Raw genomic sequence first — 19,738 nt, forward strand, 5'->3', positions numbered from 1 at the left:
CAAACCTCAGGACCAAGGACCTGAGCGAAGAAATTTATTACAGAGGTGGTGGTGTGGCTCAGTGGAAAGAGCCCGGGCTTTGGAGTCAGAGGTCATGGGTTCAAACCCTGGCTCTGCCAGTTGTCAACTGGGTGACTTTGGGCAAGTCACTTAACTTTTCTGTACCTCAGTTCCCTCATCTGTAAAATGAGGATTAAGACTGTGAGTCCCATGTGGGACAACCTGATCACCTTGTATCCCCCCCAGCGTTTAGAACAGTGCTTCGTACCTAGTAAGCACTTAACAAATACCATCATTATTATTATTAATCCCCATTTTACATGATGAGGTAACTGAGGCACAGAGGAGTTGTGACTTGCCCAAAGTCACACAACTGACAAGTGGCAGAGCCGGGATTAGAACCCGTGACCTCTGACTTCCCAGTCTGTGCTCTTTCCTTTAAGCCACACTGCTTCTCAGCTATTTTTCAGGATTCTGTCTGGAACTGTCCACCTTGAGGAATGTCCTAAGTGGTTTTTCGGTCAGAAGTCTTCATCTCCAGAGCCAGAACTAAGCCCTGGGTCCCTTAATTCCCGGAGCTGAATTGTTTGCACTGAGCCAACAGCAGGGCTGTTGCTTCAGGGGCTGCAATAGCCACACAATGATGAGCTGAAGGAAGCGAAATGCAGTTTTCCCAAATGGTGCCAGAATTCAACACAGCTGCAGATACCCTGATGGCAATGTGAGAAATCGCTTTCAATTAGCAAAAAATGGAGAACAAATGAACTAATATTTATGAGAAGACATTTAGAACAGCTCTGACTCCATGCCCGTCAGTTCTCCGTTGGAATAATAAGCTCAGTCATGCCCTCAGATCATTTTACTCTGAGTTCTCAGCGATAAGCTCAACATAAGTTGAACTATGTGGGAGACCCCTCTCTTCCTCATTCCTTCCTTCTGCTACTGGTTGGCCTCACCTTCTTCCTCTGTGGAAATTGTGTTCCACAGATGAACCAGCATGGCTTAATGGTAAGACCAATCAATCAATCAATCGTATTTATTGAGCACTTACTGTGTGCAGAGCACTGTACTAAGCGTTTGGGAAGTACAAGTTGGCAACATACAGAGACAGTCCCTACCCAACAGTGGGCTCACAGTCTAGAAGGGGGAGAACAGTCTGGAAGGGGGGGAGACCATGGGCTTGGGAGTCAGAGGATGTGGGTTCTCATCCAGGCTTGTCTGCTGTGAGACCTTGGGCAAGTCACTTCACTTCTCTGTGTCTCATTTACTTCATCTGTAAAACGGGGATTAAGATATGAGCCCCATGTGGGTCACGGACTCTGTCCAACCTGATTACCTTGAATCTACCTTAGTGCTTAGAACAGGGCTTGGCACATAGTAAGTGCTTAACAGATACCATAGTAATCATTATTATTATTAGATGACTAGCTGAAGCTTTGGAAAAATTGTTCAAATGTTCATCTGGCTAAGACCCTTAGCCTACGTTACCTCATCATCAACTGTGGCATTTATTGAGTGCTTACTGTTTTCAGAGCACTGTACTAAGCACTTGGGAACTGGGAGAGTTCAGTACAGTAGAGTTGATAGACATATTACCCGCCCACAATGAGTTTACAGATTGGGAGGTGAGGGGGAGGAGACAGAGAAGCAGCGTGGCTCAGTGGAAAGAGCACGGGCATTGGAGTCAGAGGTCATGGATTCAAATCCCAGCTCCTCCAATTGTCAACTGTGTGACTTTGGGCCAGTCACTTAACTTCTCAGTTACCTCATCTGTAAAATGGGGATTAAAACTGTGAGCCTCCTGTGGGACAACCTGATCACCTTGTAACCTCTCCAGCGCTTAGAACAGTGCTTTGCACATAGTAAGTGCTGAATAAATGCCATCATTATTATCATTATTACATTAATATAAATAAAGAATTTATGATATGAATAAATAATTTATGATATAATGCACACCATCATCATCATCATCATCATCAATCGTATTTATTGAGCGCTTACTGTGTGCAGAGCACTGTACTAAGCGCTTGGGAAATACAAGTTGGCAACATATAAAGACAGTCCCTACCCAACAGTGGGCTCACAGTCTAAAAGGGGGAGAATTACCTGCCTGCTTAGGAGCACCTCTTAATCAATCAGGCAGTGATATTTATTGAACATTTACTGTGTTCAGAGCACTATACTAAATAAGCACTTGGGAGAGGTCAATACAACAGAGTTGGTAGGTGTGTTCCTTTCCCACAAGGAGCTTACAGTCTAGCAGAAGCCACACAGCCTGGACTGTATGAAGGCAGAGGCATTCTTTGGTTGGAACTGCAAAATTACCCCTCCCGAGTTTCCCATGTCCATTCCCATTGGGCTCTATCTGCCGTCACAGTGACTTTTTCCGACGCTCCTGGGAAGCATAGCTTCAAGAGGCAGCTGGGAGAGGCTTATGTTTCAACTATATAATCCGAGGAGAAGCAGAGGGAGACATTACTTCCTTTCAGTTTGTCATCTTGTTCTACCCTCTCCGGAGCTGCAAGTTGAGAATTACAGTCAGGGTGAATTATCAAACGGCACATCTCAAATTATTTTGAATCTCCCCCAGCAGTTGTTTCAGTAAGTGCTTAATGAATACCATTATTATTGTCATTACTGCTATACAATAAGTGCATTGCTGTCCAACTTTTGTTACTCCAACCCTTACACTTTTTTTTAACTCTTTTTATACATCAGTCAGTCAGTGATGTTTACTGAACATTTACTATGTGCAGAGCATGTTCTTTGTGTTAAAAAAATGAATAGGGAGAAAATGCATGAGCAGTCTATCAAATTTTGGTTTCACATTTTATTTTAACTTAGGCCGCCGACTCATTTGTGAAGATGTAGCTTCAAGATTAAATTAACTAAGGATTTTTTTAAACACGGGTACCCAAACTAATATTGAGATACCTAATTTCAGTCAGAACCATACTGAAATCCTAATGAATTGGCCATCCACATAGAAACTACTTACAGTTGGCTTTAAAGCACTTAATTAGTTTCCCCCCTCCTATTGTAACCCAGCACATATAGTTTGCTCCTCTACTGACAACCTACTCACCGAATCTCAATCTTATCTATCTCACTGCCAACGTCTTGCCCACATCCTTACCTCTGGCCTAAAACTCCCTTACCCTTCATATCTGATAGACCACCACTCTCCCCACCTTCAAACACTTATTAAAATCACATATCTTCCAAGAGGCCTTCCCCAACTCAATCCTCATTCTCCTACTATCTTTTCCTTCTGCATCATTCTTGTACATGTATTTGCATGCTTTAAGCACTTGATAATAATAATAATGATGGCATTTATTAAGCACTTACTATGTGCAAAGCACTGTTCTAAGCGCTAGGGAGGTTACAAGGTGATCAGGTTGTCCAATGGTGGGCTCACAGTCTTAATCCCCATTTTGCAGATGAGGTAACTGAGGCACAGAGAAGTGAAGTGACTTGCCAAAAGTCACACAGCTGACAATTGGCGGAGCGAGGATTTGAACCCACGACCTCTGACTCCAAAGCCCGTGCTCTTTTCACTGAGCCACACTTCACCCTCAGCACCCCTGCAAATATGTTCATATCTGTAATTTATTTTGTTGGTCTCCCCCTGTAGGCTAACTCCATAATAATAATAATAATAATAATAATAATAATAATAATAATAATAATAATAATAATAATAACAATATAATACCCCTGCAAATATGTTAATATCTGTAATTTATTTTGTTGGTCTCCCCTTCTAGGCTGTGAACTCCATAATAATAATAATAACAATAACAAAAATATTAGAATTATAGTATATTAGTGATAATAATAGCATATTATTATTATTATTATTATTATTATTATTATTATTATTATCATTGTACTTGTTGAGCGCTTGCTCTGTGCCAAGCACCATTCTAAGCACTGGGGTAGATACAAGTTGATCAGGTTGGATACAGTCCCTGTCCCACTTGGGATTCAGTCCGAATCCCCATTTTACAGATGAGGTAACTGAGGCCCAGAGAAGTTAAGTGACTTGCGCAAGGTCACATAGCAAACTCATGATGGAGCTGGGATTAGAACCCTCTACCCAGAAGAAAGTTTATAAAAACAATTGATGATTACTGAAATAATCAAACAATGATGTTTATTGAGCACTTACTGTGTGCAGAGCACTGTCCCAAGCACCTGGGAGAGTACAACACAACAGAGTTGGTAGGTATGTTCCCTAATCAATCAATCGTATTTATTGAGCGCTTACTGTGTGCAGAGCACTGTACTAAGCGCTTGGGAAGTACAAGTTGGCAACATATAGAGACAGTCCCTACCCAACAGTGGGCTCACAGTCTAGAAATCACAGGAAAGCAGCATGGCATAGTGGATATAGCATGGGCTTGGAAGTCAGAAGGTCATGGGTTCTAATCCCGGCACTGCCATTTGTCTACCGTGTGACCCTGGGCAAGTGACTTCCCTTCCCTAGGTCTGTAAAATGGGGATTGAGACTGTGAGCCCCATATATGACAGGGACTGTGTCCAAACCGATTTGCTTGTATCCACCCAGCATTTAGTACAATGCCCGGCACACAGTAAGTGCTTAACAAATACCATAATTATTATAATTATTGTTATTATTATTATTATTATTAGCCCGATGGTTTTAGGATTTCTGCTGGATCTTTCCACCTGACAGAGCACCCTGCTGTTTCTTTGGTCTGAAGGCTTCTCCACTGTGAGCCTACTGTTGGGTAGGGACTGTCTCTATATGTTGCCAATTTGTACTTCCCAAGCGCTTAGTACAGTGCTCTGCACATAGTAAGCGCTCAATAAATACGATTGATGATGATGATTGCACAGGCCAGGAGGCTGAAGTGGGACTAGAACCCAGATCTCATGTTTGCCAAAATGGTGCTCTTTCCTCTGGACCAAAAGCAGGACAGATGGCGGATTAATTCTGCTCACATTACAACCCCCGATAATGATCCGTCCAAGTATGGTTCAGTTTACAGTCAAGATCACTAACAAAAATGTGAGATTAACTTTAGGATATGATTTTTAATGCTTTGACCAATAATACCAGACCCATCCTGAAAATCCATTCTTTCATGTCTGAATTTATATCTAGGCAGAGATTCTTTCTGAATGGATAAAATATGGTTATGCTAATTTGTAGAGTGATTTATTGTATAAGGTAGGAAGAAATTTTTTCCTGCCTGAACATCCAAGACCTTTTTAGATTTTTGTGATTTCTATGCCCTGAATTGCGCAGCGAAGAACTCCAGATTCAGGTACAATGGCAAAATGTTCTGGACATTTCTGACACACGGCTAAGAATTCAAATTCAAATTGTAAATTGAAAATAAATTATCATTGTCATTGTCCAACACCTAGTTTAATATAGGTGTGCCTTGAGAGTAATATTAGAAAGTGGAAAAATTGGGTACTTTAGGAGGAATCACAGAACTGTATCATAATTCCATTTTAATGTAATTATTTTTTCAAGGTCTGCTTAGAATGTGGAGAAGATTACTGCGTGAGCTGCTTTGCTAAAATTCATCAGAAGGGGGCATTGAAGCTCCATAGAACAACTCTTTTGCAGGTACTTTTTAAATCCTTTATGTATAAAGCTTTTTTTAATTAATAATGATGGCATTTTTTATTCCACGTCTTAGTATAAACAATTTCAACTATATTATCAATTATATGGAACCAGTTCACTTTAATTTATGTCAATAGCCTTTGTTACTATTGTCTGTTTTTAAGATCATTTCACCAATCAATCGTATTTATTGAGTGTTTACTGTGTGCAGAGCACTGTACTAAGCGCTTGGGAAGTACAAGTTGGCAACATATAGAGACAGTCCCTACTCAACAGTGGGCTCACAGTCTAGAAGGGGGAGACAGAGAACAAAACCAAACTTATTAACAAAATAAAATGAATAGAATAGATATATACAAGTAAAATAAATAAATAAATAGAGTAATAAATATGTACAAACATATATACAAATATATAGGTAAAATAAATATATTTATTTATATAAATATAAAATATATAATGTTTATATATTTTATAACATATTGCTCTTTATCTGGTTCACTAAGAAAATTATAAGAGGTTTCCAGATTACTTATATAGGTCATCTGATTTACTTTAGAAACTTAACACATACAAAATTGCTTATATTGCAGACGTGTACGTGTTACAGATGAATGTTTACCTATTTTTAAATGTAAGATTTCCAGTATCCTGTCATTACTATTTGCATTTTTTCTAGTTTATTTCAATGTTAATCCCTTCTAGACTGTGAGCCCACTGTTGGGTAGGGACCATCTCTATATGCTGCCAACTTGTACTTCCCAAGCGCTTAGTCCAGTGCTCTGCACACAGTAAGCACTCAATAAATATGATTGAATGAATGAATGAACATTAACTGATTTCCAAACCTCTTCATTTTCTGTCCACCTATTGTTTTCTCCTCTGTCTTTTCTTCTTCTCTCCCCTTAGTCCCCTGACCCCCCCTCCCACCTCCCAGGAGATTATGTTTTCCTTTCATTACCACATGATCAGATGTCAGGATAAGCCTAGTTCTATTTCCATTAAACTTAAGACCCTAAGAGCCATTGGAATAATATGCTCGGAGCAAGCAAATATTAAAGAAAAAAATCCCATCCTCTCATTATATAGAATAGAAATTGTCTCTGCCTTGTCAATTCAATGAAGGATTGGCTCATTTCACTCTAGGGCACATTAATCAGGTGAAATCCTCCAAGATAGAAGGAGAGGTTTCTATCTGCTCCTGGTCAACTGTCTTCATAGTTTAAATGCTGAGGGGCTGATGATGATGATGATGGTATTTGTTAAGCACTTACTACTTGCCGTTATAAGTACTGGGGTAGATACAAGGTAATCAGGTTGTCCCACGAGGGGCTCACAGTCTTAATCCCCATTTTACAGATGAGGTAACTGAGACACAGAGAAGTTAAGTGACTTACCCAAGGACACCCAGCAGACAAGTGGCAGAATCAGGATTAGACCACACATCCTCTGTCTTCCAAACCCTTGCTCTTTCTCAGGGGTGCAACAGGGGAAGAGGGAGTGGGTCTTTCCTGATTCTGGGCTGCCTCTCCCCTCAGTGAATTGAAGGCGGGGTGGGAGAAGGAATGAAGGGAAGAGAATTATGAATACTTAAATCATGCTCTTCTCCTATTTTCATTTATTCAGGGGTTAATAGGAAGCCACCCTCCATTTGATTTTCTTTAATTTCTCTTCAGGTCTCTTCCTCTGAAGCTGGCCCCTGCTTCAGGGACAGGGCCCTGGGAGGGCAGAGTCCCTGCTGTGTGGTTCCCTCTGCTGAGGACATATGTGGATTTGGGGGGCAGGGGACAGACTGGGTGGTGGGTACCTGGCTAGGAGACCTCTTATTTCCTTCCTTCCTTCCTTCCTTCCTTCCTTCCTTCCTTCCTTCCTTCCTTCCTTCCTTCCTTCCTTCCTTCCTTCCTTCCGAGCTGGACCCTCTTTCAGCGAAAGAAGCATCCTCATCTCTGGCTTGTGGTTTTCTCTGGTCGGGACACATCTGGATTGTGGGGCAGGGAGAGGGGTAGAGGCATCCCAGGCCCCTCCTTCAGAGCTCTCTGGGGATTCATTCATTCATTCATTCATTCAATCGTATTTATTTAGCACTTACTGTGTGCAGAACACTGTACTAAGTGCTTTGGAAGTACAAGTTGGCAACATATAGAGATGGTCCCTACCCAAAAGTGGGCTCACAGTCTAGAAGGGGGATACAGAGAACAAAACAAAATGTATTAACAAAATAATATAAATAGAATATGTACAAGTAAAATGAATAGAGTAATAAATACATACAAATATATATATATACACAGGTGCTGTGGGGAAGGGAAGGAGGTAAGACTGGGAGGATGGAGAGAGGGAGTAGGAGGAGAGTAGGGAGGGGGCTCAGTCTGGGAAGGTCTCCTGGAGGAGGTGAGCTCTCAGTAGGGCCTTGAAGGGAGGAAGAGAGCTAGCTTGGCGGATGTGGGGAGGGAGGGGATTCCAGGCTAGGGGAAGGACGTGGGCTGGGGGTCGATGGCGGGACAGGCAAGAATGAGGCACGGTGAGGAGATTAGTGGCAGAGGAGCAGAGGGTGCGGGCTGGGCTGGAGAAGGAGAGAAAGGAGGTGAGGTAGAAGGGGGCGAGGTGATGGACAGCCTTGAAGCTGAGGGTGAGGAGTTTCTGCCTGATGCGCAGATTGATTGGTAGCCACTGGAGATTTTTGAGGAGGGGAGTAACATGCCCAGAGCGTTTCTGGACAAAGACAATCCAGGCAGTGGTGTGAAGTATGGATTGAAGTGGGGAGAGACAGGAGGATGGAAGATCGGAGAGGAGGCTGATACAGTAGTCCAGGCAGGATAGGATGAGAGCTTGAATGAGCAGGGTAGCAGTTTGAATGGAAAGGAAAGGGCGGATCTTGGCAATGCTGCAGAGCTGAGACCGGCAGGTTTTGGTGACGGATTGGATGTGAGGGGTGGACGAGAGAGCGGAGTCGAGGATGACACCAAGTTTGCGGGCTTGTGAGACTGGAAGGATGGTAGTACCGTGAAAGTCAGGGAGAGGGCAGGGTTTGGGTTGGAAGACAAGGAGGGGATTGGACCATAGGGGTAGTATTGTACTCTCCCAAGTGCTTAGTACAGTGCTCTGCACATAGTAAGCACGTAATAAAGAAGATAGGTGATGATGATGAGGGATTCCAGGATGGCATAGATTGCATCATTAAAACTGCAGATGTCACGGGATGTGGTGTCACATTGGGTCCAAATACAACACCTCCTCCTAAGGCGTTGTATTACACCCTGTCAAATGAGGGGCGCTGAACACATTTGTAACCAAACAAGTGCTTCTTGCACCAGTGACACTCCCTTCTCCCCCAACCCACACCCTCCATCGTGTTCCCCCATAGCCTATCTCCAGTTGATGTGGTTCACTTGAAGATGGCTCCCAGGTGTAGATTTTCACAGGAATGCTGGCGACAGGAGCGAGTGAGGAAAAAAATAATCAAGAACACCCTGGAAGTGAAAACCAGGAAATTGAGAGGCTCGGGACACAGGTCCATCCAGGCACCAGAGAATAAGCGACTTCTCTGGTCAATGGGGAGAGAGTCTGATTTTGGAACAGACAGGAGCCAGAGGCACAGAAGGAATGATAATTATTGTGGTATTTGTTGAGTACTTACTGTGTGCCAAGAACTGCATTAAATGCTGGAGTAGATACATGATAATCAGGTCCCACATGAGGCTCACAGTCTAATTAGGAGGGAGAAGGGGCATTGATTCCCCATTTAGAGATGAGGAAACTGAGGCACAGAGAATTTAAATGATTTTCTTAAGTTCACACAGCAATCAAGTGGCAGAAGTTGGATTTGAACTCAGGTCCTCCTACTCCCAAACCCACGCTCTTTCAACCAGAGCATTGCTGCTTTCATAATTTAATTCCCTAATTACCTATGATTATTCAGATGAGGGCTATATCATGCATATACAATAAATACACAAGCATTATCATTTTTCTTTATAAGTAAAAGTAGGAGACTTTAAAATTGAAGAACTAGAAGTCTCTATATTGTTTTAATGCAATTCAAGAACACTTTTGAAATGGAGCTTAATTTGGCACTGATAATATTAAGCCTTTACATACCAAAGAAAAAACATTTTTCATATTTTTGTTTTTCTCTAGTATTGAAAGTTTTATTTTATAGAATTTATCCATGTAGAATTTGACCAGTAAAAAAGCATGTGTAGGTTTTAAAACACCTTCATTTTTATGTGAACAGCTTTGTGTCATTACATGATTTTTCCATACATTTTAAAATAGTCACAGCTTTTCTATTTTTAAGAAACACATTTTTCATCCTTTGAATTTTCTCTGAATGGAATGCAACCTGGACATTTGGATTGGATTATTTTATGCCATCAGTTTTATAATATCCAACTGTGGATTGTCAAACCTTGTTCTTTTTTTCCCTCGGGCACATTAGGGCCATCACTAAAAGTAGCTCATTCTTTCATTGGGTTATCAAAATAGAAATTATTAATTAAGCTCTGTCGATGTTCAAAGCACAGCACTCAGTGAAAGAATGGACATAGAGGGCTCACAGTCTTGACTTTCTCCCTTTATTCATCCCCCCTCCCAGCCACATAGCACTTATAATAATAATAATAATAACAATAATGGTGTTTGTTAAGCACTTAGTATGTGCCAAGCACTGTTCTACACATCTCCAATTTCATTGACTCATATTAATGTCGGTCTCCCCCTCTAGACTATAAGCTCACCGTGGACAGGAAATGTCTGTTATATTGTTATATTGTATTCTCTCAAGAGTTTAGTATGCTGTCCTGCTCACAGTAAGCGCTCAATAAATACAACTGGCTGACTGACTCAAGGAACTTATTCCACTGCATCATCATTTGAAATCCCTCCAAAAGCTGGCAGAGAAAATAAAATAAACTGCATCTTGAACCAGTCAGTTTTGCCTCCGCTCAGACACTGTGGTGAGAGAAAGACTCATCATCATCATCATCATCATCATCAATCGTATTTATTGAGCGCTTGCTATGTGCAGAGCACTGTACTAAGCGCTTGGGAAGTACAAATTGGCAACATTTGACTCCCGGGAGAAGTTGAAACTCTATACCCAATAATGGTTCTCCCAACTCCTTTCACCTTCTTTTCTCCTTTCTTCTTCCTTTTAACATAGGTAATCAAGAGCTGACCAAAGCTGTGTGGCTACTGTAGGAGTTCCTCGAGGGTCAGTTCGTGATCCCTTTCTGTTCTCCATCTATACTCACTCCCTTGGTGAACTCAATCGCTCCCAAGGCTTCAACTATCGTCTCTGTGCAGATGACACCCAAATCTACATTTCTTCCCCTGTTCTCTCTCCCTCTCTCACAGGCTGTATCTCCTCCTGCCTTCAGGATATCTTCACCTGGATGTCCGCTCACCACCTAAAACTCAACATGTTCAAGACTGAACTCCTTATCTTCCCTCCCAAGCCCTGTCCTCTCCCTGACTTTCCTGGCACTGTGGACAGCACTACCATCCTTCCCATCTCACAAGCCCGCAACCTTGGTGTCATCCTTGATCCCGCTCTCTCATTCACCCCACACATCCAATCCTTCACCAAAACTGGCCAGTCTTACCTCCACAACATCGCCAAGACTTGCCCTTTCCTCTCCATCCAAACCGCTACCTTGCTGGTTCAATATCTCATCCTATCCCGACTGGATTACTGCATCAGCCTCCTTTCTGATCTCCCATCCTCCTGTCTCTCCATGCTTCAGTCTGTACTTAACTCTGCTGCTCAGATTATCTTTCTACAGAAATGCTCTGGGCATGTCACCCCCCCTCCTCAAAAATCTCCAGTGGTTGTCTATCAACCTTCGCATGAAGCTAAAACTCCTCACTATTGAATTCAAAGCTCTCTATCACCTTGCCCCCTCCAACCTCACCTCCCTTCTCTCCTTCTACAGCTCAGCCCGCACCCTCTGCTCCTCTGCCACTAACCTCCTCACTGTGCCTCGTTCTCACCTGTCCTGCTGTTGAACCCTGGCCCACATCCTACCTCTAGCCTGGAATACCCTCTCTCCTCACATCCACCAATCTAGCTCTCTTTCCTTCTTCAAAGCCCTACTGAGATCTCACCTCCTCCAGGAGGCCTTCCCAGACTGGGTACCCCCTTTTCCTCTGCTCCTCCCCTCCCCATCACCCCTACTCCCTCCCTCTGCTCTTCCCCCTTCCTCTCCCCACAGCACTTGTGCATATTTGTACATATTTATTACTCTATTTTATTAATGATGTGTATATATCTATAATTCTATTTATCTATTTTGATAGTATTGACGCCCATCTACTTGTTTTGTTTTGCTGTCTTTCTCCCCCTTCTAGACTGTGAGCCCGTTGTTGGGTAGGGATTGTCTCAATCTGTTGCCGAATTGTACTTTCCAAGTGCTTAGTGCGGTGCTCTGCACAAAGTAAGTGCTCAAAAAATGATTGAATGAATGAATGAATGAATGAATAATTCCACGTGGGCAGCATTCAGGTAGTAAATTACTTGCCTCTGTGGTCAACACTCTATTTTAGGTGCTGAATAAATCTCACTTCCTCCAGAAAGCATTTCTTGATTAATTTTTTGCCACCACAAATTCTGGCAACCCATCACTCATTTACGGATATATGAATTTATGCATGTGCAGCCATTCTTAGCACATAGGCACTCATTTATTCACCTGTTTAACCTCTATTCATCTTTCAATAATTTTACTGTTGTGAGCTGTACCTTTGGTTTTTCTCCACCTGCCACTCACTGCAAGTAACTTCCATCTGTCTCCCCCATTAGATTGCAAATTTCTTGATCAGTAAAATGGAATCTTTTTGGAGTTTTGAAAGAATAAAGCTTGCAGGAGGTAGCATTCTGTAGAATAGACCAGAATACCCTTTGAAGTACTGGAATAGAGATCCGATGTGCTGACACAATTGTTAATAATCCTTAAGTGTTCTCATGGAATACATGAGTCTTTGGGAAATGAGATTTAAAAATGCACTGGGGGCCTTTGGAAAATGTTAAGAAAGCAGGTATGGTGCAAAAAAGGAAAAATGCTTTAGGGACTTGTACTTGGAAAAATTGTGCTGAGCTGAGGAGAGCAATAAACTTGGAAAATATGCCAGGTAAAGGCAAAAATTAGAAAAGGAGATTTCAGCAGATGTATTATTTGCTTTTGCTGCTCAGTTATTTTACCAGCTAGAAGCTGAAGAATCTATTTTCCTACATAGTTCAGTTTTTTTAAGGGACCTTGTGATTCAGATTATTTTCTTCCCTACCTCTTCAAGTTGCAAAATGTGAGAGAATACCCTTGAAGAAAATTGAATTTGGGAAACAATGTGGAGTTTAGCCAGTAGCTCTTCTTGCTTCAGAGTTCATTTTCCAGCAGAGGAGATCTATCAATTCACTTTTGAAAATAGTTTTGTTAACTTTGGGTTTTGTGTGACTCTGAGAATTTGAGTTTGGAAGCCCTGTGACATCATCAGAGAGCATATTGCTTCTTGAACTAAACTGAATCTTCTAATCCCTGAACCTTATTTCTTGAAAGGTGTCATCTATCCAGAAAAGATAAAAAATCCCAAAGTTCTTTGCTTTGATTCATGGTGGATTGCCACAGTGATAAATTCTTGCAGGGTGTAATTCAAAAGATAATATCATTCTATGGATAAAGTACAGGTGAGAATTTAGGACAGTTTCTGAGTGAAAATAGCATTTTGAAGAATGTTGAGTACTGTGGAAATATTGATAGTAAATCACTTTCTTCGAGTCTTCATCATATAGTGAGACCCATAATGTGTTCTCAAGGCTGTTTCAGTTAGATTTTAAAAGAATTTCAGCATACGGACAATCACGAGTAATCTATGTTTTTTATCGTATTTAAGCTGTGTCAAACACTGTTCTAAGCACTGGGGTAGATACAAGTTAATTAGGTTGGACATAATCCCTGCCTTACATGTAGCTCACAGTCTAAGTAGGAAGGAGAATAGGAGAACTGAGTCACAGAGAAGGTAAGAGACTTTCCCAAAGATAAAAAGCAAACAGTTGGCAAGACCTGGGGTTAGAACCCAGGTCCTCTTACTCCCAGGCCCTTCTCTTTCCACTAGGACATGCTGATTCTATTGAATTTATTTGGTGTGGCAGAAAAAAGGTAATTTTTTTTTCAAAAGCAAACTGGAGGAAAATGGGGGCTAGAAGCTGAGATGCCTAGTGGAAAGAGCATAGGCCTGGACATCAGAGGACCCGGGTTTTACTTCTTGCTCCACCACTTGTCTACTCAGTGACCTTGAGCAAATCAGTGAACTTCTCTGGGCCTCAGATACCTAATTTGTAAAATGGAATTAACACAGCCCTAGGTGTGACCAACCTGATTATCTTGTATCCACCCCGGTGTTTAGCGCAGTGCCTGGCACATAGTAAGTGCCTAACAAATACCATTAAAAAAATACCCCAAACAAACAAAAGAATTAGAACACAGTTCTCTTGATTCTCAGATTTGTGCTCTTTCCCTTAGGCCATTAAACTATAAGCTTGTTTTGGACAAGAAATGTGTCTATCAGCTCTGTTGTACTCTCCCAAGTGCTTAGTACAGTGCTCTGCACATTGTAAACCCCCAATAAATATAAATGAATAATTGGTCACATGGTTTTAGTAAATGTATCCACCTTATGATCTTACAGCCAGGTTTATTATTAGTGCAGCAACTTTCTGACCCTCTTTTCAATGGAAAAACTGGGAAATCCCAGCGCTGCCACATACCTCCTGTGTGACCTTGGGTAATCCATTTACTTCTTTGTGCATCAGTTACCTCAGCTGTAAAGTGAGGATTAAGTTCAGAAAGTGAACCCCACGTGGGGTAAGGACTGAATCCAAACTGATTGGCTTTTATCTACCCCAATGCTTTTTACACTGCTTGAAGCACAATAAGGGCTTAACAAATAGCATTAGAAAAAAAAAAAAACATCAGCCTGTTATAGCTCAGGGCATTCCCTTCCCCTAGTCCAGTAAAAATGAAATGATGTGCTGGATGTGAAGAAGCAGCATGGCCAAGTGGAAAGCATATTAGCCTGGAAATCACAAGACCTTGGTTCTAAAACTGACTCCGCCAATTGCCTGGTGTCTGATGTTGGGCAAGTCACTTGACTGTTCTGTGCCTCAGTTTCCTAAGCTGCAAAGTGGGCATTTAGAGTCTCTTCTACCTCCCCATCAAACTGTGTCACCCATGTGGGACAAGGCCTGTGTCTGATCTGATTGTAGTTTCTCTACCCCATGGTTTAGTTATGTGGTTTCATACAGTAAACACTTAACAAGCGTAATTATTCTTATTATTACTATTATTATCAGAGAATAAAGTACCTCAGTCCACAAAATCACTGCCAACAAGGCCAAAGAAAAATATTGGAGAAGGATGTGGTAGCCAGAGTAAGTTGATGTTCTGCTTCCAGGAGCTCAGAAAAAACATAATTGGGCTGGTGTGAGCTACTGTCCTAAATTTGCCAATGGACAGTTCAAGCAGGGTGTTGGTTTGAGGGAAGAGGTCTGGAGAGATTTTTAGGCATCAAGGTGAAGTAGGAAAGCTGGATGCAGGGAGGAATTTAGATTTGTTGCTCTGAGACTGCAATAGGAAATCTTTTGCCACTAGAAGCAGCATGGGGATAAATGCAGAGTCTAACACATTCAGAGAAAATCCATCAGTCATGTTTATTGAGCACTTACCATGTGCAGAACAATTTACTAAGAACTTGGGACAGTACAACATAATAACATAACAGACACATTCCCTTCCCACCACGAGCTAACAGTCTAGAGGGGCTTCAACTACCACTCCAAAACAGAAATTCTCGTTGTTGAATAGGGATTGTCTCTATCTGTTGCCGAATTGTACTTTCCAAGCACTTAGTACAGTGCTCTGCACACAGTAAGCACTCAATAAATACGGTTGAATGAATGAATGAATGAATGATTCCCAAATCTACATCTCCAGCCCCGATCTCTCTCCCTCGCTGCAGTCTGGCATTTCCTCCGGCCTTCAAGACATCTCTATTTGGATGTCCTGCTGTCACCTCAAACTTAACATGTCCATAAAAGAACTCTTTACCTTCCAACCCAAATCCTGTCCTCCCCCTGATTTTCCCATCACTGTAGAGACCACCACCATCCTTCAAGTCTCACAAGCCTGTAACCTTGGCATTGTCTTTGATGCTTCTCCTCTCATTCAACCCACATATTCAATCTGTCACTAACTCCTGACAGTTCAACATTCACATCATCACTAAAATCTGTCCTTTCCTCTCCAAACTGCTACCATGTTAATCCAAACAATTATCCTATCCTGCCTTATTTACCATATCAGCCTTCTTGCTGATCTTCCTACCTCCTGTTTCTCCAGATTCCAGACCATACTTCACTCTGCTGCCCGGATCATTTTTCTACACAAATGTTTAACCCGTGTTTCCCCAGTCTTCAGGAACTGCCAGTGGTGCCCATCCACCTCCTTATCAGAGAGAAATTCATTCATTTTTTCATTCATTAGTACTTATTGAGCGCTTACTGTGTGCAGATCACTGTACTAAGCCCTTGGAAAGTACAAATTGGCTCCTCTAATGCCAATCTATTCACTGTATCTTGATCTTGTCTGTCTCATCGCCAAACTCTTGCCCACTTCCTGCCTCTGGTCTGTAACATGTTCCCTTTTCATACTCTTCATACTTTTCATACTGCCCATCCACCTCTGCATTAAAAATAAAACAAGACAATTACTCTCCCCACCTTCAAAGCCTTATTGAAGGCACATCTCCTGCAAGAAGCTTTTCATTCATTCAATCATATTTATTGAGCACTTACTGTGTGCAGAGCACTGTACTAAGCATTTGGAAAGTACAAAATCCCCCAATGGTTGCCCTTTCCTCTCTGCATCAAGCTGATACTGTGATTATTGGCTTTATGGCACTCTGTCAGGACACTATTTGTATTCTTTTAACTGGTATTTGTCAAGCCTTTACTATGTGCCAGGCACTATTCTAAGCACCGGAATAGGTACAAAATAATCAGGTTGGACACAATCCATTTCCCACAGTCATAATCCCCATTTTACAGATGAGGTGACTGAGGCAGAGAAAAGTTGAGTGACTTGCCCAAGGTTACCCAGCAGGCAAGAGACAGAGATGGGATTAGAACCCAAATCCTTCTGACTCCTAGGCAGTGCTCTACCCATTAGGCAAAATGCTTCTATTGTATTATCTAGTCTTATTCCTCTCTGACTACACCACAATTTGCTCAAGCATATTCTTTGTTCTCATCTCTATGGAGGCCAACTTTTTGCTCACTTTTCCTTTTGCATAGACCACCCTCCCAGACTATGAGCCCATCTTCTAGACTGTGAGCCTGTTGTTGGGTAGGGATCGTCTCTATTTGTTGCTGAACAGTACTTTCCAAGCACTTAGTACAGTGCTCTGCACATAGTAAGCACTCAATAAATGCGATCGAATGAATTAAAGCTCTTGTAAACTCAAATCTCCTCCCTGAGGCCTTGACTAGTTGATCTCAAACCTCTCCCCCTCCGATAACTCATCTTTAAACTCTGTTTCTTCCTGCTACTTGTAATTTATTTTAGGGTCTGACTCCCCAGCTACATCTCTAAAATCCACATTTTCCTCTCCATCCAGACTGCTACCACGTTAATCCAATCACCCTCCTTGCTGACCTCCCAACCTCCTGTCTCTCCCCACTCCAGTCCATACTTCGCTATGCTGCCCGGATCATTTGTCTACAAAAATGTTCAAGACGTGCTTCCTCACTCCTCAAGAAACACAAGTGGCCACCCATCCAACTCTGCATTAAAAACAAAACAAAACGAAACCCACACCGTTGACTTTAAAGCAGTCCATCACCTTGCCTCTTCCTACTTCATTTTGCTACTCTGCTGCTACATCCCAGGACACACACTTTGCTCCTCTAATGCAAACCTTCTCACAGTACCTCAATCTCATCTATCTCACTTGCCCATGTCCTGCCTCTGGCTTGGAACGCTCTCCCTCCTCAAATCTGAGAGACAATTAGACTCACCATCTTCAAAGCCTTATTGGAGGCACATCTCCTCAATGAGGCATTCCTTGACTAAGCCCTCCTTTCCTCTTCTCCACTTCCCTCTGCTTTACCCTGACTTTCTCCATTTATTAACCCTCCTTCCAGCCCCACAGCACTTATGTACATATCTGTAATTTATCTATGCATATTAATGTCTGTTTCCCCCTCTAGACTGTAAGCTCACTGTGGGCAGGGAATGTGACTTTGTTTGTTATATTGTACTCTCCCACGCACTTGGTATAGTGGTCTGCACGCAGTGATAGCTCAATAAATATGATTGAAAGAATGAATGAATACATTGCAAGGCCCTTGAGGGCAGGGACTCTGTCTATCCATTGTGTGGTACTTTAAGCGTTTAGTGCAGTGCCCTGTTCAGAATAAGCACCCAATGAATACTATTTCTGATTAATCTTTTATTGGGAAAGATAAATTTGTGATTTTCATGCACAGCAGTTCAAATATCAGGGTTTGGCTTCTGTAGTTCAAAATCTATATTTATTACATCTGCAAGATCTTGGGTTGTGGGGAAAAATGTATTTAGTTATGAAAAGAGGAGAAAATTCTTTTTCAATTTCTTCCTTAAGTGTACCTGATAAGTAGGTCTGACTTTTTTGTTTGTTTCTTTTGTTTGTTCTTTTCCTCACTTCTCTGCTGATTAACTTGTTTAGTTCTTCCTCTTTGTCCCCCTCAAGTGAACCATGTAGACTTTAATCCAAGATTTTCTAAACCAATTATGCTTTAAAACTCTTCAAAAGAGTAGTATTCATTGTTTGCTGAGATCAGAGAAAAGTATCTCATATCAAGCAATTATGTTGTTGAATCACTATCAGATTTACAGTGTACAGGTACAGGTAGGAGAAAGAAACATTATGATCATTTCATTTTCATTTACTTTTAAATTAGAGACAGCATAAATGAGCAGAGTTCTTTTAACTACTCACTATGGTGAAAATTTCAAGCAGATGTTGAAAGTTCAGAAGCCAACAGTAATATGTATTCTAGGCATTATTTTTAATTAATTCATAGATAACATGAATTTAGTCGTAAACAACTTAATTCAATGTTCACTGGTTTGGTCTAAAATCAGACTGCTTCGAATAGATACAGCATGGCTGGGAGTCAGAGCGTCATGGGTTCTAATCCTGGTTATGCCACTTGTCTGCTCTGAGGCCTTGGACAAATCACTTCATTTTTCTGTGCCTCAGTTACCTCATCTGTAAAATGGAGATTAAGACCGTGAGCCCTTTGCGGGACAGGGACTGTGTCCAATGCGACTTGCTTGTATCCACCCCAGTGCTTAGTACAGTGTCTGGCACTCAGTAAGTGCTTAACAAATACCATAATAATAATAATTATTATTCACAATTATTTACAATAGGTCATAATTGGACAAATCTCCATATTGCATCTTGCTTAATTTAGTTAAATAGATGAAAATAAGAAAAATGATAGACTTGTCCATAAACCTAAATCTGGACCTTAAAGATATGATTCTTAAATATTTTCTCATGGAAATTTTTTCATGCCTCACATAATTATTCCACCCCACTTTATCTTTCCCATCATAAGAACCAAGAACCTGCTGGAAAGGTTTTCTCCCATTTGGCACTGTAGCAAATTTAATAGGCTGTGAATGATGAATAAAGTTCCAGGGTAGGACTCAGAAAATGAAGGATGCCTGCTATAATGTTGTGTCTTGTATCTAACCAAGTGCTTAGCACAGCCTTCTTTTAGTAATAGTGATAATTGTGGTATTTGATAAGTGCTTACTATGTGCCAAGATGCAGGTTAATCAGGCAAGAAACAGTGCCAAGAACTGAATTAAATGCTGGGATAGATACAATGCAATCAGATCAGACACTGGGCTCACATTCTAAGAGGGAGGGAGACAGGTATTAGAATCCCCATTTAACAGAGGAGGGAACTGAAACAGAGAAGTTAAGTGACTTGCCCGAGGTCACATGATTTTCCCATCACTGTAGATGGCATCACCTCTTTCTTGCCTTGCAAGCTCAATATTGTTGATGGATATTATTGATTGA

At 41.5% G+C, this 19,738-nt stretch overlaps 1 protein-coding gene across 1 annotated transcript in view; it reads left to right on the forward strand.

The window, feature by feature from the left end:
* The window catches only part of ZBBX (zinc finger B-box domain containing), a 123,937-nt gene that overhangs the window by 34,327 nt on the left and 69,872 nt on the right, over positions 1 to 19,738 (forward strand). Inside the window, 1 exon segment of the mRNA XM_038748666.1 lies at positions 5,516 to 5,611. Coding sequence (XP_038604594.1) covers positions 5,516 to 5,611 — 96 coding nt within the window.

The sequence above is a fragment of the Tachyglossus aculeatus genome, chromosome 1, assembly GCF_015852505.1.
Source record: "Tachyglossus aculeatus isolate mTacAcu1 chromosome 1, mTacAcu1.pri, whole genome shotgun sequence".
In the NCBI taxonomy this organism is placed as follows: domain Eukaryota; kingdom Metazoa; phylum Chordata; class Mammalia; order Monotremata; family Tachyglossidae; genus Tachyglossus; species Tachyglossus aculeatus.